Source organism: Stomoxys calcitrans, chromosome 4 (genome assembly GCF_963082655.1).
Source record: "Stomoxys calcitrans chromosome 4, idStoCalc2.1, whole genome shotgun sequence".
NCBI classification, from domain to species: Eukaryota; Metazoa; Arthropoda; class Insecta; order Diptera; family Muscidae; genus Stomoxys; species Stomoxys calcitrans.
The window spans coordinates 13,720,345-13,731,618 of NC_081555.1; the positions used below are offsets into that span (position 1 = coordinate 13,720,345).

At 39.2% G+C, this 11,274-nt stretch overlaps 1 protein-coding gene across 1 annotated transcript; it reads left to right on the forward strand.

Moving 5' to 3' along the window:
- Positions 1-2,870: 2,870 nt before the first annotated feature.
- On the forward strand, positions 2,871-8,056 carry LOC131996731 (uncharacterized). The gene is made up of 2 exons (XM_059366560.1): positions 2,871-6,054; positions 7,965-8,056. The coding sequence occupies exons 1-2, from the start codon at positions 2,871-2,873 to the stop codon at positions 8,054-8,056; spliced, it is 3,276 nt and encodes a 1,091-aa protein (XP_059222543.1).
- The last annotated feature ends 3,218 nt before the right edge of the window (positions 8,057-11,274 follow it).

Consider the following 11,274-nt stretch of genomic DNA (forward strand, 5'->3'; position numbering starts at 1 on the left):
AAAAACAAAACACAAGTAGAAGCATATATGGTTATACACGCGTGTGTGTATACATAAATACTCATCGACACTCAGTCAAAGCTCGCAGCCTTATCCACTGGCAGAGACAAAGAACACACGGCAATAGCAATAAGCGAGGCTGGAAATACAGCCTATGAACATACGTATGATCACAGTACACTGGAAAAAATTGTTGGTAATTTTTTTTTTAAAGAAAAAGTACAACGTATAATATTGGAAAATTTTTATGTTTAAAATTGATTTGTTTTAACATCTCCATCACAAACATACAAAACCACATACATTTATTCATCGTTAATAATAAAAGAAAACATCGAAATTGAACAGACAAAGAGCTAGAATCAGATATATAAATCGTTATATCGTTCGAAATTTTAAATAACAACGTTGTGGCTACATAGAGAATCAACTATTGATGTTTGCATCTACAGTAAAACACACCTAGATATGATATGCAAATCATATGCCCATGAATAAGAAAGAAAAGCATTGATAATTTTCTCAAATGAATTGAAAACCCTTCTCTTGATACAAAATTATTTGGTTTGTTTTTAATATTGTGCTGGCTTTCTTTTCGCATCGCTTTATTGATTTCAATATAATTTTTTCCGGAAAGTTTAAAAAAAAAGTAAAATTTTACAACAACTTTTCTTGAGAATAATGCTCGAACAGTGAAAGTTTATGCCGAACATTTAGACTTTGTCAACATAAAATACATTTTCATCGCTCTTAACAAAAAACAATTAAAATTGTCAACTTTTGCATAAAATCCCTAATCAATTAAAATTGATTTTTTGTCGGACTTAACATTTTCATAGTTTCGCCGAAATTATAGAATAGCTATTGTTTCTCAATAACTCCAACAGCTCTTATTAAATTTTAATGTAAAATAAAAAATTTTGTGTTCGATAATATAATCATTAAACTCGTCTCGTATTATTTTTCAAGTGTACCGGTGTCCCTAACAAAACGAAAATATCCAAACCTACTTCATCAACATATGTACGTATATATGCAGGAGTCGCCCAACGAAAGGGAAAAAATAGTCAAAGCAAATTCGTCAACATAGGTACGTGTGTATATACATCCATTTGTACACGCAGTCATCGTAACAGCATATCATTCCCCCACTCGCATGAGCAGCGACGGTCGTAGGCAACAGCGGTGATCATTTGCGAATAGAGAAACAGCAAACTGCATAAGGTCAATGCCCTTTCATAGTCAAATATATTTACATGAAGAAAGAATTTAGAAATCATATGGTACAGCACCAGGCCAACATATTAAGACCAAAACAATTCATTTGAGAAAAATAAAAGTTAAGGGAAAAAAAGCCAACATATTGTCAACAGTGTATCTTTACAACGAGCCCAACGGAACCCCTCTTTTCACAAACAAGTGTTTTGATGATTAGAGATTGAAATATGTTTTAATATAAAGCGTTTTTTATTGGAAAATTGTGGAAATTAAAACACAATTCTTCCGTTCTACGACAATAAACAAAATTTATTCAACGAAAGCGAGCTGTTGGAATATTGTGAAGAAGCAACACAACGATTCCATTCTACGAAAAATAAATTTAAATATTTTAGCGTTATAAGGAAAATTGTGAAACGTAAGCACAATTGTTCCCATCATCAAACAAATAAATAAAATAAAACTATTATAAATGAAAATTACAACTTCATAAAATAACAAACACCATAAAACACATCTTTATTTTCATCATTTTAAAACTAACAACACACATTTCTGAACTAACACAAAACATTGGTCCGCATTTGATACAATTTGCTATCAAATGGAAATACATTTTTTTGGGAATCTCTAATTTATCTGCAGACAAGAATATTTCGACTTGGGACCCTTTGACGTTTTTCGATTCGATTTGGATATTCGCGTCGATTTCTTTTCCCGTCGATCTCTTGCTCTATTGGAAACTTCATTCCCAATCGGAAGTCACATGATTTTTCGAGGAAATTTCTCTTCGTTTGACTGGATTTCTACAAAAATTCGTACTCAATAAGAATTTTTTTTTGTCGTTTATTGGGACTTTTTCAGAGAAATTCTTACTCGAACGAAATTCTGCTATTTCACTGCATTTTACTACGATAATTCTTACTCCAGCAGAATTTCACTACTTTTTATCGTACCTTTCCCAAGAATTCTTGCTCGATAGGAGTTTATAGCCCTTTATTGGATTTCCACGAGAGTTCTTGCAGCGGAGGGTTTGGCTGCCTTTTATGAATTTTTTATCTCAGGAATTCTCAGTGACTGGGATTTCGATTCTTCCACTTTTGATGGAGAGATTCTACGAAGGCCTAACGTTTTCAAATCTCGACAACTCTTGTGGTTTTGAAATTGTAAGGTACATATTTGGCAATTCGTTGCATTCCCGCTAGTCACTTACAATTTTCAGGATCAAACCTTTGCATAGAAGAAGGGATCTGTTCTTCCATTTGCTCCTGGTAATTCTGTACCTCACAGAATTTTCGCAATCCATTGCATCACCCCGATCGGCCCACATTCTTCGACTTTGCATTCTGCTTTGAGTGAGACTATTTTTACATTGATTGTTGGCATTTGTAAGTTGTATTTTTTTGGCAATTCGTTGCATTCCCGCTCTGCAGCTTACATTTCCTGATCGCTCTACATTTTGATTGCACTTACAATTAAAATAACAGTTTCTCATTCAACGGATCACATCACGCTTGGGGTTCAAAAGCCATACAGATTCGCGCGAAGATCTTTTTTTGGTGAACCTACGAGATATCGATTCTTCTTCTAGCTGACTCCATCCATATCATATTTGTCATTGTCGTACAGTTCTGTTCTTCCCTTTTTTCGAGATGAGTCTGACGACTAAAGGTGCTAAGACCGGCACAGGGGACACTGGATGTATGGATACCAATCCGACATCGGGGTCTACTGACCACAGTAATTCCACCGGAATTACAGGTGGTGCATCTATGGAGACTTCCCTCAACAACGATAAATTTTTGTTCGATTGTGATCACTTGATCTCATTTTGTACACAATTTGAACAAAGTGACATTTCTGACCAAACCGACTCGGTTTTGGAGGTGAAACTAGAGGACTTGGAGAGCCGTTGGCAAAGGCTACAGGCAACTTATGAAGGTGTTATGCTGTCTCCAAGGTCTTCGAACACCAGGGACTTCAGGGAAAATGCGAAGATAAATTTCAACGCCAGTTCTGAGGCGTATTACACAGCCAGATCTCAAATTCTGGATATTCTCAGAATAGCTAGCGGGAATACTAGACAGTCTACGAGACACAGTCTTATCCCCAGTTATATACCACAACAGCAATATATTCCTCAAAACACGTCTCTGGAAGTCTCAAACAGCTGCATTAAGGTACCGCCTTGTGACACTGAGATTTTCAAAGGAGGCTACGAGGAATGGCCGTCATTCCGTGATATGTTCACGGCAGTCTATGTTAACCACCCCAAGTTAACGAAAGCTCAGAAACTTTACCATTTGCGGAATAAAACCAGAGGTGCCGCTGGTGCAATCGTCAAAAGGTACACCTTATGTGACGAGAATTTCGACATAGCATGGAGTGCTCTGAAATCCCGCTACGAAAACAAGCGTGTGCTTGTTGACAATCAACTGAAGATGCTTTTTAATATTCCTACAGCAACAGTAGAGAATAGTGATTCCATTCAGAGAATCCAATCGGCAGTAAATGATTGTCTGTGTACTCTCAAGACACTTGACGTTGACGTCGAAAGTTGGGATCCGATTTTGATATATCTGGTATCGACGAAATTACCAGAGGAAACTCTTTCTCTTTGGGAACAATCTTTGAAATCCCACCGAGATTTACCGACATGGAACCAACTTGACGAGTTCCTCATAAACAGATTCGAGGTTGTAGAACGCTTCACCAGCATTAAGTCTACAAAACAACAGAATAACATCCCGTCTCAAAATTCTGCCAAGACTCAGTCACCAAATAACTCATCTGCCAAAATTCAAACGTATCACTCCCAAGAGAAACTAAATTCGTCATGTCCTGTTTGTGTTTCCAAACATTCAATTAGGACTTGCCCAGATTTTCGCAAATTTACAGCACAACAGCGTATAGACTTTGTCTACAAGAATAAAATTTGCAATAATTGTTTGGCTTCAAACCATCTAAAAGCAAGTTGTAAAAGCAAAAATACATGCATTATTTGTCACAAAGCACATCACAGTCTTCTCCATCTTAGGAAAACCACTGATAACAACAATAATGTCTCTCAACCACAAACTTCCGAGACGAAGTCAAGTGACGCAGAACCAAATTATCAGTCACAAGACGATATTCCTTCTACATCAAGACAAAATCGTCCTTCCGGTGTTCAAGCAAATTTTGCCTCAAACAACGATATGATTCTTCTAAGGACAGCTTTAGTCCAAATTGAACATCAGGGAGAATTATTCACTGTTAGAGCCCTAATAGACCCGGGTTCTCAACGAACATTTATCTCAAAACGAATTCAGAATTTATTACAAATTCCCACTACTAAAGCCCAATTCGAAATTTTCGGTATTGGAGAACAAACTCAGATCTCTGACAAAGAATGTCAATTAGTGGTGGTATCCGAAAAACACGATGTACGTTTCACTATTTCAGCAATTGTGCTGCCAAAATTAACCAGACGTTTACCGTCTTACTCATTCAAAATACCACATCCTTCAGATTTAGAAGATCTCGATCTGGCGGATCCCCATTTTAATAAATCAGCCCAAATTGATTTAGTTCTTGGCAATGATTCCGAACGTTTCATCAATATTGAAGGAATCAAGAAGAATATTTGTGGTGACACTTCAGCATACAATACTATATTCGGTTGGGTGCTCAGTGGCCCAATGCGAGCTGAAACTGTATTCTCTTTCTCTGTGAACGTTCTCAAACCAGAAGAACCCGCAATAAGCGATCTTCTCAGGAAGTTTTGGGAACAGGAAGAAATACCCTCGTCTCCTCTCGTCTCAGATTCTGATGCGTTCTGTGAAGAATTCTACAGGAAAACTACAACTCGAATATCGGACGGTCGTTATATGGTGAGGTTACCGTTCAAAGACGAATTCTCATACTCTTTGTATTTAGGATCGTCTAGATTCTTGGCTCTTGCTCAGTATAATCGTATGGAGCAAAATCTTTCGAAAGAACCCGAATTAGAATCTCAATACAACGCTGTTTTAGGCGAATATCTGACTCTTAATCACATGGAAGAAACGTCTTCTCGTGAGATATCCATGGAGGGTAAATTTAACTCTTTTTATTTACCCCATCACGCCGTTGTACGCCCTGAGCACAAGTCGACGAAAGTCCGAGTTGTTTTCAACGCTTCTCGAAGGACAAAGTCTGGCTACTCATTGAATGATGTACTCCACGTAGGACCCACATTGCAGTCTGATTTGACTTCTGTGCTTCTCAATTGGAGGAAGTACCGATACGTTTTCTGTGGAGACATCCAGAAAATGTACAGACAAATTCTTGTTCATCCCCACGACAGACCATACCAGCGGATATTGTTTAAACCCGAAGCGAATGGTCCGGTTAAGGACTATCAACTTAGGACCGTCACTTTTGGCGTAAATTGCGCTCCGTTTCTCGCTATACGTACACTGTTACAACTGGCGTCAGATTCAGAACACGATTATCCTCATGTCGCAGGTATTCTCAGACGAGAAACCTATGTCGACGATATATTGTCCGGAGGCTTCTCTGTGGACGAAGCGGTCCAAGCCCAGAAGGACCTGCTTGTGGTTTTGAAACAAGCAGGATTTCCCCTTAGGAAGTTTATTGCCAACGATAATCAGCTACTGGCTCATCTCTCACCTGAGGATCTTTACGATTCTGAATTTTTACGCTTCCAGGAGTCAAGTTCAGCTAAGACGCTGGGAATCAAATGGAACGCTTTAACTGACACTTTTGGCTATTCCGTCAAACCCGTTGAGTCAAATCATGAAATGACGAAACGCAAAATTCTCTCTGCAATTGCCCAGCTATTTGATCCCGCTGGTTGGATCACACCTATTATTATTAGGGCCAAGATTCTTATGCAACAACTGTGGTTAGAAGGACTTGAATGGGACGACTTTCTCGGCAGGGATTCTCAGCTTGCGTGGGATGCAATTGTCTCCGATCTATATCACGTGGAGAGCCTTTCTATACCCAGATGGATTAGATTTGTCCCTGACGACGTCATAGAAATCCATGGATTTTCAGACGCTTCACAAGCTGCATACTGCGCTTGCGTTTATATGCGATGTCAGAACGAGAAGTCTGTGGTTTTCTCTAATCTTCTGGTCGCCAAAAGCAAGGTTGCGCCTCTTAAGCCTGTTTGTCTCCCACGGCTGGAGCTGAATGGTGCATACCTTCTTGCCAAGTTGGTCGATTATGTTTTATCTACATGCGACTACGAGATCAGCAGCATAACTCTATGGACGGACTCTTCGATAGTACTCGGCTGGCTTTCAAAGCCGCCTTGGTCTTGGGAGACATATGTTGCTAATCGAACCTCAAAGATTCACGATCTTGTCCCTAATGGTGTTTGGCGTCACGTCCCGACGCATGATAATCCTGCCGATCTTGGCACGAGGGGATGTACACCTCAGTATTTGAATATGAACCCTCTATGGTTCAATGGCCCATGTTGGCTGACTCAACCAAGTTCGTCATGGCCAAGGAACAATCCCTTGGAGTCGCCGGAGTTGGGAAGGCGTTCGAAGGTACAGACATTTCACGAGACGAATGAAGAATCCGACATATTGCAGAGGTTTTCTTCTTATACTCGGTCTCTAAGGGTGGTCTCTTATATTTTTCGATTCTACGGCAACTGTCTTAGTAGATATCGCTCTACCGAGAAGAATACTTCTTTATATCTTTCGCATAAGGAAGTGAAATTTGCTAAGATTCGCCTAATTTCACTGTCTCAAAGGAAATTTTATCATGATGAATACGACCTGTTAGGCAAGTCCGAGGCAATAAGCGAGAGAAGTTCACTAAAGGTGTTGAATCCATTTCTGGATCGCGAAGGGGTCATGCGAGTTGATGGACGACTGGCTGATTCTTCTCTTCCATATAATGAGAGACATCCCGTGATCTTACCCGGAAATTCCCGATTATGCCACTTGTACCTACTCCATTTACATCATTTCCTGGCTCATGCCGATTGCACACTTATGTGCAGAATGGTCCAAACGGAGTTTTATATTTCTAGACTCAAGCCTAGGGTAAAGGGCGTCATACACAGATGCAGGACGTGCATCATTTTTAAGCATAGACCATGTGCTCAGATCATGGCTCCACTACCTCCTTCGAGATGCGCTCTGACTCCTCCTTTTCACATTACTGGAGTCGATTTTGCAGGGCCTTTCGAGCTTAAAAGCTCTACTTTACGCCGCTCCCCCATGGTAAAGGGATATGCTTCCGTTTTCGTCTGTTTCGCGACGAAAGCAATACACTTAGAGCCATGTTCCGAGCTCTCTTCAGCAGCATTTGAGGCTGCATTCACACGATTCGTCGGAAGGCGGGGGCTACCCCAGAGGGTAGTTTCCGATAATGGTAGAAATTTCGTCGGCGCCAGCCGAAAAATGCTAAGAGAATTCATGACTTTCGTGAAGACTTCAGCAGACGATATAGCCGAGAAGTACTCCAGTCATGGCTTCGAATGGCAGTTTATTCCTCCCTACGCACCGCATATGGGCGGATTGTGGGAATCCGCAGTGAAGAGCTTTAAGCACCATTTTAAGAGAATTACTGGGGCTCACCGATTCACTTTCGAGCAGTTTGCTACTCTTCTTGCCCGTATTGAGGGAATTCTCAACTCCAGACCCATATCAGCGATTTCTGCTGATCCGAGTGATTTGACGGCTTTGACACCCGGCCACTTTATTAAGGGGTCCCCTATCATGGCATTTCCTGAGCAGGATTCACAGAGGTTGTCCCTGGTCAACAGATGGACAAAACTCAAAGCCCTTCATCACCAATTCGCTATAAGGTGGAGGGAAGATTATCTTAAGGCACTCCATAAGAGATATAAGTGGAAGGGTTCGGATCGGAACTTGAAGATAGGCGATTTGGTCGTGGTCATGGATGACCTGCTACCTCCTAACGACTGGCGTTTAGGGAGAATAATCCGGACTCATCCAGGATCCGACGACAATACTCGAGTCGCGGATATACGGATATCGTCTGGTACAATAACTCGTCCCATAGTCAAACTTTGTTATTTACCTCTCTTGGACCAAGATCCATTAGACTCATCACTATCATAATCTTCCTCCCATTCATACTCGCCTTAAATAACACTAACATCACCGCTTAAATCCACATCTAACCCTCATCTAACCCCACATTTCACCTCATTTCATTGGCTTCTTCTAATCCGTAAAAACCTTACTTACCTTCTTCATTTCCAAAAAAAAAAAAAATGGGCTCAAAGCAAATGAATCTCAACAAAATTTATGAGTGCGCCATCTGTTTGGAGAGGCACTCGCTCCGCTACTGCCGAATCTTCTGCGGCATGACGGTGGTAGATAGGAGGGTGACCGTCCGTAACCACAAATATTGTATGAACTGCCTGGCCCGGAGTCACGAGGTGGAGGACTGCCACTCAGCCGCCACCTGTCGAAAATGCGGCTACCAGCACCATACGATGCTGCACCCACAAATTCCGGTGCCTCCTACCGCCCTCACACCAGCATATGTAAGCCCCAAAGTTGCCAACCGCTACACGAAGAAAGCGACGACTGAAGCCACCCCCAGACGCAAGAAGTTGAGGACAAGAAGCCAACGACCAGAAATCAAGCCGTCTGAGCTGCTGCAGAAACAGCTGCTCGCTGAGGCGCTGAAATGTGTGGCAACAGTTATCTGCGAAGATGTTGCGTAGATGCAAGGCCGGCGGCATGGACAATCCTGTCCTTAACATTTGATTTTATATTTTGTTTTGTTTTGAATACTTGAATTTAATTGTACCATTGAATTATAATTGAATTAAATTGTTAAATTGTACTTCCCAACTCTGATTGTAATAGAATGCTAAAAGGGATGTCAGTTTGTACTAAAGGAATGATATGGAATTAGAACATTCCTGACTACATGCCCTTTTTAGAAACTTACCATCAAACACTTGGTCATCAGCGTTCGATCGGTAAAGTTTGTACATTCTAACTCCTCTTTTCATCTCTTTCCCTAGCGTAACACCTACCTAACCCACTAACCCTATTTAAATAAACTTACACATTATAACGTTTTTACTGAAACCAAACTTGTGTTTTGTTTTTTACTCCTTTGCGGTGTTGCTGTGGGTATTCTATTTCTTTGCTTGTTATTCCCCAACTCTGAGGAATAACAAGCTGCTACATACAGTCCACTCATCTACGACTTTCGCTTTACATCATATATTTGGAATCCCCCCCCCAAAGCTAATCACACACTTACAATAACCTAAAAACAAAAGTTTGGTATCAAAATCTGGGGTGTAGTGCCTAGGAGGGCCCCCACCCCCAAACCCGCCAATCGGATTTATAGACCAATCACTATTGAAATCAAATTAAAGGGATTTGAGAGTAGAAAACGAATCTGATATCCAATTGTGGTATTAAGTGTTTCGTGGGTCACTCCATCCCAAAAAAAAACCCTTCAATTGGACAAATATACCGGCTGCTTTCCATTGGATGTAGTTGAGCCAACAGCCAGTAGATGGCACTAATTTGGAGGAGCCAACATGAACAGAAAGAGGGCAGGGTGTTTATAATAGATTATCAGTCCTTTGAATAATGAAAAATAAAATATAGGAATTTCGTTGCGGTTGTTTGCGATATTATTTTTTAACTTTCCCACCCTCCCCCTTATCATAATTTTCAAAAACACCAGATCTCGGAAATGGGTAAAGCGATTTAAGAGAAATTTTGTTTGCACACTTACAATAACCTAAAAACAAAAGTTTGGTATCAAAATCTGGGGAGTTGTGCCGAGGAGGGCCGCCCACCCCTAAACCCGCCAAACGAATTTATAGACCTATCACTACAATATGGGTATCAAATTAAAGGGATTTGAGAGTAGTAAAACGAATCTGATATCCAATTGTGGGACTAAGTGTTTCGTGGGTCATTCCACTCCCAAAAAAAAACCCCTCAAATCGAACATATATACCAACCATGACAGTATGGATCTGAAATGAAACCAAGTCTCTTGGGTCCACCAAACCCCCAAACAGGACTTTTACTTACTTACAGTTTAAATTATAGGTATTTGAGGGTAGAAAAATCTATAGAAAAATAAATTTTTAACTCAAATTAGCCAGACATTTTTAAATTTAGAGTACTTTTCTCCAACATTATCAGGCGCAGCAGAGCGGATCGCGCTCAGCTAGTCCTATATATAAAAATCAATTTGTGTTTGTTAGTTCCGTATAGACTCAAAAACTGCCGAACCGATTATCTAGAAATTTTCACAGATTGTGTGGGTTTTTCTGGAAGGAAACATAGACTATATAAGTTTTCGATATCGGAAGGGGAAAACGCCACCCAAAACCAAAAGTGTACCATTAGGCACAATATGGGTACCAAATGAAAGGTATTGGAGACTAGAAAACGAATATCGTATTAAACATGGGGTCCAAGTACCCAGCGAGCCGCTCCAACCCAAAAACATGTATATTCGACGTGCCTATCTATATGGGATTCAAATGAAAAGTATTCGACGGATCCAATTAATAGAAGGTCGCCCCAACCCCAAATACCGCCAAATAGCGTTTTGACAAAATTTTCTATAAAAATAAAATTTTGACAAAATTTTCTATAAAAATAAAATTTTGACAAAATTTTCTATAAAAATAAAATTTTGACAAAATTTTCTATAGAAATAAAATTTTGACAAAATTTTCTATAAAAATAAAATTTTAACAAAATTTTCTATAAAAATAAAATTTTGACAAAATTTTCTATAAAAATAAAATTTTGACAAAATTTTCTATAGAAATAAAATTTTGACAAAATTTTCTATAAAAATAAAATTTTGACAAAATTTTCTATAAAAATAAAATTTTGACAAAATTTTCTATAAAAATAAAATTTTGACAAAATTTTCTATAAAAATAAAATTTTGACAAAATTTTCTATAGAAATAAAATTTTGACAAAATTTTGCATAGAAATAAAATTTTGACAAAAATTTCTATAGAAATAAAATTTTGACAAAATTTTCTATAAAAATAAAATTTTGACAAAATTTTCTA